At 37.6% G+C, this 14794-nt stretch overlaps 1 protein-coding gene across 1 annotated transcript in view; it reads left to right on the forward strand.

The window, feature by feature from the left end:
- Rop (Syntaxin-binding protein Rop) overlaps positions 1-14419 on the forward strand; it is a 92248-nt gene extending 77829 nt beyond the window's left edge. Inside the window, exons 9-13 of the mRNA XM_071666934.1 lie at positions 241-453; positions 3540-3760; positions 5577-5770; positions 8266-8417; positions 9265-14419. Coding sequence (XP_071523035.1) covers positions 241-453; positions 3540-3760; positions 5577-5770; positions 8266-8417; positions 9265-9323 — 839 coding nt within the window. The 3' untranslated portion in view covers positions 9324-14419. The remainder of the gene's footprint in view (positions 1-240; positions 454-3539; positions 3761-5576; positions 5771-8265; positions 8418-9264) is intronic.
- Positions 14420-14794: the final 375 nt, after the last annotated feature.

Here is a 14794-nt window from a genome sequence, read left to right on the forward strand (position 1 = left end):
GCCATGCTAGGAAATTGAATATGAGACGAGTATTAATGGAAACTAAATAGAAAAGTGCAGGACTTAGGAAAGGTAATGGAAAATAGACAAGTTGGTCAGGAATAGATGTAGGAAGCATGTGTCATGAAAAGAAGGTATGCTGCAGATGATCTTTTAAAGGGATGTAGAAAGTATGGAAAATATAAGATGATCAGTTCTAGATTGTCATTGGTAAGGTGATGAATTTTCTCTTTTTTTCAGAGTTCATGGCCACCAAGCGCAACATGGGCACAGATAAAGCCTCAATGAAGGATTTGTCCCAAATGATTAAAAAGATGCCACAGTACCAGAAGGAACTTTCAAAATATGCAACCCACATCCATCTTGCTGAAAGTTGTATGAAGAAATACCAGGGATATGTGGACAAGTTATGCAAAGTTGAACAGGATTTGGGCATGGGCACTGATGCTGAAGGTATGTTATTCTCTGTTTTTGTCAAAACAACCAGTTTTTAAGGCAACTAATGTTATGGAAGAAACACTCCATCTCAACTTGAGAATCCACATTCATTGTTGTTAGCATAGATCATTAGAATACAGAGTGTTTGTGATCTCACTGGAGTTTATTGGATCATAAAGGCAAACATGTATAACAAGGATATAAATTTTGATGTGTCAGTATTTTGACATAAAGAGTAAAGTATATTGTTATGATAGTTAAGATATTAAGAGTGAAAAGCTGCAGAAGTTGGTTACTGAGTTTGGAAGAGTGTGTGAAAGGATAAAGTTGAGAGTCAATGTGGATAAAGTCAAGGCTATTAGGTTTAGCAGGGTTAAAGGACGGGTTATTTGGTATGTGAACTTGAATGGAGAAACCTTGGATGAAGTGAAGTGTTGTAGATACCTGGGAGTGGACGTGGCTGCAATTGGAACCATAAAAGCAGAAGTGAATCATAGGAAGGGGAAAGGACAAAGGGTTCTGGGAACGTTGAAGAATGTGTGGAGAGAGAGACTGTTATCTGGGAGGGCAAAAATGGGTATGTTTGAAGGTACAGGAGTCTCAACAGTATTATATGGATGCTAGGCTGTTCCAAGGAAGGTAGATGTGTTGGAAGTGAAAAGTTTGAGGACAGTATGTAATGTGAAGTACTTTGATTGAGTAAATAATGAAGGATAAGAGAGAGATGTGGTAATGAAAAGAGTGTGTTTGAGAGAGCTGAAGAGGGTGCTGAAATGGTATGGACATATGTAAAGAATGAGTAAGGATAGGTTGACAAAGAGGGTATATACATCAGAAGTGGAGGGAACAAGAACAGGAAGACCAAATTGTAGATGGAAGGATGGAGTGATAAAGAGTTTTAGTGATCAGGGCCTGAACATGCATGAGTGTGAAAGGTCTTCATAGGATAGAGTGAATTAGAATAATGTGGTATACTGGGATTGATGCACTGTCAGTGGACTGAACCAGGGCATGTAAAGTTGTTAAGGTAAACCATGGAAAGTTCTGTGTGGCTTGGTTGTAGATAGTTTTGATTTCAGTGCATTACACATGACAGCTAGAGAATGGATGTGAGTGGATGCGGCCTTTCTTTGTTTATTTCATATGTTTCTTATTCATGATGGTATATTGACACTTTCATAACTGCAAGAATGTTTTTGCAGGTGCTCAAGATCCAAAGAGTTATGATATGATAAGTACTAGGTGTTTTGGCAAATCATCTTTATCTGTCATTGCTGCTTGTATATGTGTGGCACTATGGATGAATGAGAACTAACTTTGAATCTAATTGCATTTACTTGGTTGAAGGCATGTGATTGTGGGGTTTGGTTAGTTAATTCTGATGCTCGCAGATGCTTGGCTGTGGAAGGTATCTTCTTGGTATTTTTTATTTTTTATACTTTGTCGCTGTCTTCCATGTTAGCGAGGTAGCACAAGGAAACAGACGAACGAATGGCCCAACCCACCCACATACACGTCCACACACGCACATATACATACCTCTACGTTTCAACATACACATATATATACATACACAGACATATACATATATACACATGTACATAATTTATACTTGCTGCCTTTATTAATTCCTGTTGCCACCCCGCCACACGTGAAATGACACCCCCTCTTCCCCCACGCATGTGAGGTAGTGCTAGGAAAATACAGTAAAGGCCACATTCATTCACACTCAATCTCTAGCTGTCATGTATAATGCACCGAAACCACAGCTCCCTTTCCACATCCATGCCCCACAAAACTTTTCATGGTTTACCCCAGACACTTCACATGCCCTGGTTCAATCCATTGACAGCACGTCGACCCTGGTATATCGCATCATTCCAATTCACTCTATTCTTTGCATGCCTTTCACCCTTCTGCATGTTCAGGCCCCGATCGCCCCAATTTCACTCCACCCTTCCACCTCCAATTTGGTTTCCCACTTCTCCTTGTTCCCTCCACCTCTGACACATATACCCTCTTTGTCAGTCTTTCCTCACTCATTCTCTCCATGTGACCAAACCATTTCAATACACCCTCTTCTGGTCTCTCAACCACACTCTTTTTATTATCACACATCTCTCTTACCCTTTCATTACTTACTCGATCAAACCACCTCACACCACATATTGTCCTCAAACATCTCATTTCCAACACATCCACCCTTCCCTGCACAACCCTATCTATAGCCTATGCCTCACAACCATATAACATTGTTGGAACCACTGTTCTTTCAAACATACCCATTTTTGCTTTCTGAGATAATGTTCCCATTTTTGCTTTCTGAGATAATGTTCTCGCCTTCCACACATTCTTCAACGCTCCCAGCACTTTTGCCCCCTCCCCCACCCTGTGACTCACTTCCGCTTCCATGGTTCCATCCACTGCCAAATCCACTCCCAGATATCTAAAACACTTCACTTCCTCCAGTTTTTCTCCATTCAAACTTACCTCCCAATTGACTTTTCCCTCAACCCTATTGTACCTAATAACCTTGCTCTTATTCATATTTACTCTCAGCTTTCTTCTTTCACACACTTTACCAAACTCAGTCACCAGCTTCTGCAGTTTCTCACCCAAATCAGCCACCAGTGCTGTATCATCAGTGAACAACTGACTCACTTCTCAAGCCCTCTCATCCACAACAGACTGCATACTTGCCCCTCTCTCCAAAACTCTTGCATTCACCTCCCTAACAACCCCATCCATGAATAAATTAAAAACCATGGAGAAATCATGCACCCCTGCTGCAAACCTACATTCACAGAGAACCAATCACTTTCCTCTCTTCCTGCTCATACACATGCCTTCTTGGTACCTCATACTTAACTTTCTTTTGCATTTGTATGGACATAGGCTGTCACAGTGAACTTAAATGAAAAACTGAAACATATATTCATATATTATATAGACGTAGAAACACATCTTTATTAATGCATCAGAATTCATGCCCACTCTGTCTTCATAAAGGATAACTTGATTGCTCATATTCCACATCCCTGTTTCATTTGTTAAAATGTCCTGTGATGAGTGTGCTGTATAAATTGTGTATTACTTGACAGGTGAGAAGATCAGGGACCACATGAGAAACATTGTTCCCATACTTCTGGATCAAAATGTAGAGAATCAGGACAAGCTACGTGTCATTCTACTCTTCATCTTAGCTAAGAATGGTGTTTCAAATGAAAACCTTGAAAAGTTACTCCAGCATGCTCAGATCCCGGCTGCTGAGAAAGACACAATCAACAATATGGCGCATTTGGGCATAAATGTTATTGTTGATGTAAGTTGACAGTGTTTATGTTGTAAATTTTAGTTACTACTTAAGTTTACTACTTACTCATAGATTATACATTGACCACTTGTGATAACATGAGCACTGGCTTTACTGTACTTTACTTCACCTAATAATTATTAGTTTTATATGAGTGACAATAAGGTGAATTTGATAAAACTGATGACTTGCCCATATGTCTTTTGGACAATAGATTAAGAAATATTTATTTTTTCATTTATATATCTGTTGATTATTTATATATTTATTTATAATTACCCCAGGACCAGTTTCTATGAAACAATCCTGATGTTATCCTGGTCCTCTTTCCGAAGGTTCCTGCAGCCCATGGCTGTACTAATGTTGAAGCAAAGAAATGTAATTCCTTAGGAGTAAGTTTATTGAAGTAAGTTTATTGAAAAGACTGTACTCCTAATGATGCAGCCTCGCCAAAGGTGACTTTTCATTCATAGTTTATCCTCTTGCAGGTGGAGCATGGAACATTAGGAGATATGAAAGAGACAGTAGAGTGGTTGTCTATAGAGCTCGTGCTGCTAGCAGGTTGCGATTATCCATTTACAGATCACATAAACAGATTTCGTTGTACCACTAGATGACATTTCCTCAATTTCAGGTCATTCTCCCTCATAACATTCAGAATGTCCTTGTGTATTTAACATGAGAATGGAGATAATTTACTTGCAAGCAGTGTTGGTTGCTAGGTGTCTGTTATTGTTGTTATAGAATGCATCCAGGATGCATTCACTTTCTGTCTGTAAAATGGTAGGATCATAAGATCAAAAAGGGATGTAAAAATGCATAGATGCAGTGTGCAATTGGGCAGAAGTGAACCTGGTGATTTCTACTAAAAAACTGAAATAACCGTCTTAGATCTAGGAGCCATCATTAATGAGGCACTAGAATGCAGAGAGCTTATTAAGAAAATAGATTTATCGAGTCAAGTGAATAGTAGCGTAATAATGAGAACTTTCTCCACACAGATGGAAAACTAATGATGTTTTCATTGCATTAGTTGCATCTTAGACATGAACAGTCGTTGGATATGCTGAATTGGTGTTTGTGGAGTAGTGAAGATGGATGATGTCTCAAGCAAATATGAGAGTGTGATTCATGTATGTCTTGGGAGCATGGTTTCAGTTGGGTGTACATGATAATTGTGTTATATGCATGGTAAGAGAGAATATCAGGATTTCAAAATGATCGACAGTTCATTTAGTGCTACACAGTAGCGCTGCCTTTTGGCAAATTCTCAGAAGAGCTCATAAGTATGTATTCTTGTGATACAGTGGCTTTCTAGGTAATGTAGGTGTAGCTTATGGTGGAGGCATGCAAGCAACCAGATTTTTTTTTTTCTTTCTTTTTTTCAGAAAATGTTTCTAACAAGGTTTTGTTCTGTACAAGTAAATTCATTGAACTATGGAGACTTGTAAATTTACCCATGGTTGCCAGTTTGTCATATGTTGTATTGAGGCATGTATCTGAAGAGTGAGGATGTTTGTAACTTGGAGCTAGATTTCTACTGCCTTAGGGTGTTAATTACTGGTTAACCAGAGCAGTAAGTCTGTAGGTTGGTGGTTTCATGTTAACTCTGGTCACTTTTGGGGAGGGCCATGAATCGTGTTATTTGGAGAGAGACAGCTTCTTTTCTAGATAGTTTTCACTTATCACATAGATATATAAGAACCATGTGTCTCTAATTATCCATGGGTCAGTTTTTACTAATCTACAGGAGGAAGCTTTTTGCTCCTCAGAAATGGTTTTCTAAGATTACACAGATATTGAAATTAGATTGTTTATATTACAGGGTGGAAATCGTAGCCGCAAACCTTATCAGGTGGCACGTAAGGAGCGAATCACTGAACAGACTTATCAGATGTCTCGATGGACACCTGTCATAAAAGATATCATGGAAGACATCATTGAGAATAAACTTGAGGAGAAGCACTTCCCCTTCCTTGCTGGACGATCTGCTGCTATGCCTAGAACTGCACCTTCCAGGTGCGTTATACTCGTTAAGAACTCTCTTTTTTTTTATCTTTTTAGGTCTTGATTTTTCCATTGAATGCTTGATATTGGAGTTAATTTTTTTGAGTTTCTTGGAGACTTTTAACTTTATTATGCTCATGGTCAGAATCTGTAGACAGTTTCACACCATCATCTTGCTGTTATTCATACATCATTAATTGTCTTTATATTTAGAGTGGTTGAAATTATATACTGATTGCAAGCACAGCTGTTGGAGAATTGGTCATCCTTTTATGATAGTTTTTTATTTATGTGCATTTCCAACAAAGCTTTCATGGAGTGTGGAACACAATCTTGAACCTTTGTGTTTATCAGAGATTGCCATTTTTTCATTTTTCTATACATTTTTTTTCTTTTTAAAACTTTATGGATATTCTTTCTCTTCTGTGTTTGATAGTTGTTCAGCCATCAGTCTTTGATATTTGTGAGAGCAAAATTTGCAGAGTTTATTGATTGAGAGGGTGAAGGCATGTACAGAGCATCAGATTGGGGAAGAGCAGTGCGGTTTCAGAAGTGGTAGAGGATGTGTGGATCAGGTGTTTGCTTTGAAGAATGTATGTGAGAAATACTTAGAAAAGCAAATGGATTTGTATGTAGCATTTATGGATCTGGAGAAGGCATATGATAGAGTTGATAGAGATGCTCTGTGGAAGGTATTAAGAATATATGGTGTGGGAGGCAAGTTGTCAGAAGCAGTGAAAAGTTTTTATCGAGGATGTAAGGCATGTGTACGTGTAGGAAGAGAGGAAAGTGATTGGTTCTCAGTGAATGTAGGTTTGCGGCAGGGGTGTGTGATGTCTCCATGGTTGTTTAATTTGTTTATGGATGGGGTTGTTAGGGAGGTAAATGCAAGAGTCCTGGAAAGAGGGGCAAGTATGAAGTCTGTTGGGGATGAGAGAGCTTGGGAAGTGAGTCAGTTGTTGTTTGCTGATGATACAGCGCTGGTGGCTGATTCATGTGAGAAACTGCAAAAGCTGGTGACTGAGTTTGGTAAAGTGTGTGAAAGAAGAAAGTTAAGAGTAAATGTGAATAAGAGCAAGGTTATTAGGTACAGTAGGGTTGAGGGTCAAGTCAATTGGGAGGTGAGTTTGAATGGAGAAAAACTGGAGGAAGTGAAGTGTTTTAGATATCTGGGAGTGGATCTGTCAGCGGATGGAACCATGGAAGCGGAAGTGGATCATAGGGTGGGGGAGGGGGCGAAAATTTTGGGAGCCTTGAAAAATGTGTGGAAGTCGAGAACATTATCTCGGAAAGCAAAAATGGGTATGTTTGAAGGAATAGTGGTTCCAACAATGTTGTATGGTTGCGAGGCGTGGGCTATGGATAGAGTTGTGCGCAGGAGGATGGATGTGCTGGAAATGAGATGTTTGAGGACAATGTGTGGTGTGAGGTGGTTTGATCGAGTAAGTAACGTAAGGGTAAGAGAGATGTGTGGAAATAAAAAGAGCGTGGTTGAGAGAGCAGAAGAGGGTGTTTTGAAATGGTTTGGGCACATGGAGAGAATGAGTGAGGAAAGATTGACCAAGAGGATATATGTGTCGGAGGTGGAGGGAACGAGGAGAAGAGGGAGACCAAATTGGAGGTGGAAAGATGGAGTGAAAAAGATTTTGTGTGATCGGGGCCTGAACATGCAGGAGGGTGAAAGGAGGGCAAGGAATAGAGTGAATTGGAGCGATGTGGTATACAGGGGTTGACGTGCTGTCAGTGGAGTGAATCAAGGCATGTGAAGCGTCTGGGGTAAACCATGGGAAGCTGTGTAGGTATGTATATTTGCGTGTGTGGACGTGTGTATGTACATGTGTGTGGGGGGGGGGGCCATTTCTTTCGTCTGTTTCCTTGCGCTACCTCGCAAACGCGGGAGACAGCGACAAAGTATAAAAAAAAAAAAAAAAAAAAAAAAATTTATGTCAGCCATATTCCCTGAAGGTTTAGTGTAAGGAGGCTTTACACGGAAGCATATGAGGCAGTTGTTACTCATTTTAGTTCAGACTTGCTTGGTTTTTCCCTGTTTAGTGAAAAAAAATTACTTTTCCAGAAATTTTTTTCTTTATTTTGATACTGAGATACACGAGTTGGTCTGTCCTTCCTGCTAGCCTGAAATATTTTTTGAAAGATCATTTGAGGTAAATTTGAGAGTTATCAGCTGGTAATATATGTGAAAAGTGCTCCGATATGTGTAAGATGTGTGGTGTTCATTGGCAGTTTGTTCCATATTATCTTGGCCCTTGGGCCAGTTGGAGAGTAATTGGTGATTTTTTAGCTAAATGATTAAGCTTCCATTGGTAATTGTTTCTCAGCAGAAGCCCAAGTGAATGACAGGGTTGTCAGTTAACGAAGCTCAGAGTCATGATGCAGGAAGAGGACTTAGTCAAAAATACTTAGTTCAGTCATCTTTGCATGATTTAGGCTGTAAAAGAAAAGATCATCTTGGTGTGTAGAAGCTTAATGATAATATCTTGTTTTTAAAGTGTACGTTACAACTGGCATAAAGAAAAGAGTGCGACTGCTGTCAAGAATATGCCGCGGCTCTTGTTGTTTGTTGTGGGTGGCATCACATACTCTGAAATGCGTGCAGCATATGAAGTCACTAAGTCTGGCAAGAACTGGGAGGTCATCATTGGTAAGTTGTCTTCACATTAAAACCTACTTGGGAAAATGGGTGTAAGATTTTATGAAAATAATATCACCCATGTATCTTCTGTGTTGTAGGAGACCAAGAGGGGCAGGAGCAGGGTACTGGAAATCTACCCATCCTTTATTATTTTCCAAAAAAAAGAACAGAGAACATTGCCAAATGAAGATATTTTATCCTCTAAGCTCAATCATCCATTCTAAATGCTACCTCGCTTATGTAGGAAATAAGCATGTAAAAGAAAAGAGAATGAAAGAATTGCATGAAGTACTGGGATAGTTTTGGAATCATAAAATTCATCCCATTGAGGGGGTATAGAGAGAGTGAAGACAGTGATATATTTTTTGAAAAGAATAAATGGACAAAAAGAATGAAGCAGATAGGGAGCTAAAAAAAAATGTTGATTAGTAAGTATAAGGATTTATGTTTAAGTGGTAAAGCCATGTAGAAAGAAGGATTAGAAGTCTAGTAGAGTGCATTAAATGAGAATGGTTGGGTGGAAGTGTAAAGAAAAGCCACATAAATTTGAAATAGGGAATCAGTAAGAGAGTGGCCCAGTTCTGGAAGATTTTGAAATGGGTGGGAGATTACGCATGGACTCTTTTGAAGAATGTGGAAAGAGCATTTCATATTTAAAGTCGAAGAATGAAAAGGTAGATATTCCTCAAGATTGTAGAATTATATGTATTAGGCTGACTAGAATATTTATTTTAGCATACAGTTACATGTTGAGGTTCAGGTTTGAGTACTATAAATGTAATATTTTGTATGCATACATATATGGAGATATAAAAATTTACATCCAAAATAATAGTTGCACTTCTGTCTCTTACAGGGTCAACTCACATTTTGACGCCAAAGGAATTCTTAAGTGACCTTCGTAATCTCAGCTGAAGCACATGACCCCCCCATGACCCGGCCTCTCCTTCCTCCTCCAAATCCTCCTCCTCTGAATCCATTTCCTCTGCAAAATATCCTCCCCCACCCCCTCCTCCATCTCCATGTTCAACCCGCTCCCCACCCTCCACCGCCACCCCCACTCCTGACCCATCTCCTCTCTCTCCATCAATCCCTATCATTGATCTCATGCTTGCTCTCCTCCCTGTCTAATGCAAAGCTTTTGCGGCATGAAGAAAATGTTCCACGATAAAGAACTTTTTATCAGACTTCAGTAGAGGTAATTTTCAGCAAAAGATTGTTACTGAAGGCTTTGTGAGTTCTTTTAAGTGACAGAAACTAAAGGTTTTGTGATTACTCTTCATTGGTGTATGAAATTTAACAGTTGGGTAACATTCTTTAGGGATTATGCAATTTATAAGCATAGTTTTCTGCAGTTAAGTTAATGAAAATGGATGAAATTTTATTGTGATTTTATGAATAGGATGAAAATGCTCTAAGTTGCCTTCCAGGTGAAAACTTTGCTTAATGATTCATAGTGTTTGATAATTTTCAGTATTTATCTTTGAGATGGCCTTAAATTCATTACGAGGTACATCATATTATGTAGACTGAAAATGTCGTGCCCCAGATTCTTTGCATGTTAATATTCAATTTTTTGTATTTTGACATTTAGGTACTTCAGATGCTACAGAATAGCTCTAGTTGCATCCCCTTAACCATACATCCTTCATGTGTGTCACAATTAGTGAGTTTGAGCTCTAGGAAATACTTCAGTAAGGCTTTTGAATAGCCACATCACAAATACTGAAGTAACACTAGAAGTTCAGTCTGCCTGTGTGGCACACTTTAGCTAAGGTGCATCGCTAAGTGAACATTTTATTTGACAAACTTTTTGTAAATGGAGGAATTCCTTTTAGTTTCTAAAGTGCATCATTTTCTTTTAATAGTCATAGCTTGATAAGATTGAGATGAATAATGGAAATTTCATACCTCATGAAAAGTGAGACCATAATCATTGATTAAGAGTATTGCTGTTGCCTCATTAAACCAAAAGGACTCGTTTTGGCAGATGTTCATTGATAGAAATTTCAGGTCATCAAGTGTTTGTATATGGATGATAAAATGTACTTGTTTAGGTATTTAAGCACATACTTATGAAACAAAAGCTCTTAAATATGTATTCACCCATTATAAATTAAAAAAAAAATGAATTTATACTTACACATATTGTTACTTATCATGTGTGCACAGAAATTGGTGCTTATTTATGTATGTTTATAAGGCAGAAATGATGCATTTGTGTTGATGATATAAGGTTAATGAAAAAGGTATATGAGAGTCATTTGGATAATTTGTTCTTTTTCATCGAAACTTTTGAGTTAATGAGGCTGCAATGCAGTTTATATTGTAAGACCAGCTGGCAAAACATACTTCCCCCTAATATTATTAGCGATGCACAAATAGCAGGCATCATTCATTGTGTGGTGGCAGGTTGGAGCTGCAAAAAAAAAAAAAAAAAAGTGATGCAGTGGGCCATTTTGAACATTCTTAATGTTTTTTGAAGTGCTTACAATTTTAACTGTTAACTGGGAAAACCTGGATAGAAGTGGAACTCAAAATTGTTCATTGCATCACAGATTAATAAATCTATCTGTGACCTGGTTTGTCTTGGCGTGTGCTGGGTCATGGTTTATTGCCTAACTGGGTCGTTAGGCTCTCCATATGCAATCCTCAAAACTCTCTCACCAACCATATTAGCCTGGGCTTACTCCCTCTGTATCAGAATAGTCATGCATGGTCCTCATCTTATTTACCCTCTTTTATTATCAGAAACGATTATCACTCACCCAACAGTATTTGACTCGAGGACAAGACATGACTGGGTGGGCTTTTTAGATTTTGGATAATTTCAAAGATCTGGTGTTTACATGCATGACGCTTCTTACCTCCAGAATAAATGGCAAAAGATAAAGATTGAATTAGATGTACTCATATTTGAATGCTTATACATTATGCATAATAATAAGTATTTATATAAACTTGCTGATATGGACAATGTATGTACATTTAGATATGTGTATGTTGTGTTTTTAGTAAGAAATGATTTTTCCTTTTAAGGCAAACGCTACAGTCATAAGGCAGATTTTATACCAGCTTGATCCAACTTGACGTGACTGACTCTGTTTACCTCATGTCATTGTCACCATCTCCACAGCATATCTTGTGAACTTTTCTTCGTCTTTAGCCTGTGCTCTTTTCCCTCAATGATTCCATTTTGTGCCCGTGGCGGTTGGTATATTTTTAGTCGTTGATCTTCATATCGTTGGTGTAGTCAAGTAGGCTAGTTTGTTGACTTTGAAGACCAAGCTTATGATTATGATAATTGTAATAGCAGCCATTACTTATGTATAGAGGTTATGGTAGGTATTTTTTTAGTCAAAAGTTGAGGAAACCATAAGTATGTAAATTCTAGTTAACCTTAATTTTGTACAAGGGCTTTTGCTAGGAGCATTTGTTAAATTGGAATGCATTGTTTCTGAATGTATAAGTAAAGAGTAACCCAAAAGTGAATAGTATATACCATGTAACTGTTGTATTTAATGATTTTTCTTACATTTAAACAATTCATTGTAATTGATATGAGGTTCTACTATTCTCTTAATAGAAAGAATTCACATCTTTAAATACTGGGCTGTCATAATGAGAAACAGATTGCACTGATGAATGTAGAATTGGTGTGTTCGTATTAACAGATCCCTCAATATTTACAAATAGGGTAATTCAGCAATTTATTTAGAAGTCATTTATCTTACAGCATCTTGAAAAATAAGTTCTGATCGTTGACATAATATATCAAAACATTCCAGTTGTTACCTAGATTTACTTGATCATGTCCAAGCATGTCATGTGAATCTGATCAGTAGGAAAACTATTTCAGTGATCTAGTTTATGTATATTGAAGTGTACCATTGATAAACTTAGCTTTAAGGTGATGCACCCAAGAAAGAGCGGCAGCCAGCAATGCCAGTCTATTGTTTCTAAGTTTTTTGGTTGTACTTAATTACATTCTAGGTTGGTCATTGAAGACCTGGGTTATACAATAGCGGCATCCTGCTGGCAAAACGCTTATATTATGCAATGAATATTTACATGGTTTTAAAGTATAATTTATCAGTTATGTAGTGTTAATGCTAGAAGCAATAACCTCTGTAGTTTTGCTGCTTTTATAGCAGATTGTGGTTTTGAGCTGTGAGTATGACACTTTTTAGAAAACACAAAAGTCTTGCCATTTGTCAATAAATGTGTGGATTAGGAAAAGGTAATAAAGAGTAATACTAACTGTAACTATTGTAACTGAATAGCTAATTGGCCTTGTAAGTTCTAAGCTCTGGATGTTAGGGTTCTCATGCAGTGACACGGAATATTTGCTCTCCGAGTGGTTACCAGATGAACTCCTAAGCTACTTTGCAGCAGTCCCTGATCAAATTGGTATCGGCACACTGACTAGTACAGCAGGAGGGATATGGTGAAAAAACTAAATCATAATTTTCAGTTCCATAGCCTGGCAAGATATCATGAATAAGGATACATATGGGACAAAGACATTGTAATCTCCTTGTTGATTACATTGTTTGATAGAGGCATTGAGATTGTTGATTAAGAGAGCAGAGCTTAGATATTGCTTGCATGTCATGCCTTGTTGGTGGTTATTATGGGCTGTGTTTGAGAGACACATTCAATTCATTTGTTTTACTTAACTTGATATATGATCTCATTCCATATCTGGTGTAACTTTGTTGATAGCTAGAGTTGTGTCCGTTATTCTAGTCAAAAGCCATCCTTTAGAAGAGCTGATATATATAGTGGGAAATAATTTAGAAGGACCTCTTTTAAGCACAAGTGAAACAAGTTTAGTAGACACTGGATTTGTTGAGAACATTGGTCAGGGTAAGTAACTGGTGAATGTTCATTGGCTTGAATGTGCCTCAAGAAGACAAATGCAAGTTTTAAGCACCAAAAGTTTACTGCAGTGTGTTAAATAGACAGAGGCAAACCTGGGCTACTACCAACGTTTGGGCTTTACTTGGCCTCTGCCTTATTGTTGGACTGGTTGCCTCTGTACCAGAAATAATGAGTTGCCATTTGACACTAACAAATTGGCTAATCTTGGGTCTCTTTTTATTTAGGCTTCAGCATTTAAGTCAGCCTAACTGTCCATGTATGGTTGGCAATGAGTGTACTTAAGACATAATGTGACATGTCTAGTAGTCATCATCCCCTCTAGTTTGGTATGGTGCACTGTGTAGCCACACAGATTACTTGCATTACTCTTTAGGGGATGTTATTCATGTCACGTTCTTTGTATTATGCATTTCTTTAGGTTTTCTGTTTTCTTCAAAATGTTTAGAAATGTATACTGGACTGATATTTGTTAAAGCAGAAAATTGAGAGAAATTAAAGGTCAGTATTAATTATTTGTGGGTTTTAGTCACTAAGACTTGAGAAGGGGACTGTTATAAGGGCATAATTTGATTCATATTCAACGAATTTTCCCTTCTAAGTAGAATCTGCAAAAGGACCCCATTTTTAGTTTTTGATTCATAGTTGTATATAATTGTTTATAGGGTTGTTGTTTATTTCAGTGTTGGTTGAGATGATTGGTTGTAAATATATAGTATAAGGATTATTTAATATAAACTGTACTTCATTTTTGACAGGATTATCAAGCTCATGTTTCCAAAGTTTCCTACCTGGTTTGACTTGAGAGTATAAGCTTTTTTTATGAGCTGTATGCCTGGCAACTGGAAGAACAGTTTTCTAAATTATGAAAGTCGATATGTCATGATATGATGTAAACAGTAAAAATTTTATATTGCTGTCACCAGCTTTGCATCTTTCTCAGTGCTTCTTTTGGAAGGAAGAGGCAGTCCAACAAAATTAAAAGGACTGGAGACAGCAATTTGTTGAGCAGGCATATGGCTGGTGCATCCTAGACATTCCCACAGTTCTTCAGCTCCATACTCTGTGTTGTCTTGTCCTGTTGGCTATCATGCCTCAACTTATTAATATATATATGTCATTAGTCATCAGTAGTCTTTCTTTGACCTAATTCTTGGGGATTTTTTGTGCAAAATTAGAATTTAATTTTTATACATGTCTTCATTCATCTGTAAAGGTAATTAGGCCTGACAGCTTTTATGGACCACCAGGATCTGTCAGTCTAAATACTCTCAGCTTTTCATGCAATGCTGTTGTGTATACCACTATGTATATCACATTTGGAATATTTAAGAACTCTGCAGCTCTGCAATAAGAACATAATCAAGCCAGCATTGTTGGTTGTATTACATAATCTTCATCTCTTTATGGCACTAAAAATATAATCTGGAAAAGATGGTAAATACTGGAAAATATAAAAATGTGAAAAAATATGATACATTACTGTGTTTTAAAATACCTTCAAA

This window comes from Panulirus ornatus, chromosome 11 (assembly GCF_036320965.1).
Source record: "Panulirus ornatus isolate Po-2019 chromosome 11, ASM3632096v1, whole genome shotgun sequence".
Classification (NCBI taxonomy): Eukaryota; Metazoa; Arthropoda; class Malacostraca; order Decapoda; family Palinuridae; genus Panulirus; species Panulirus ornatus.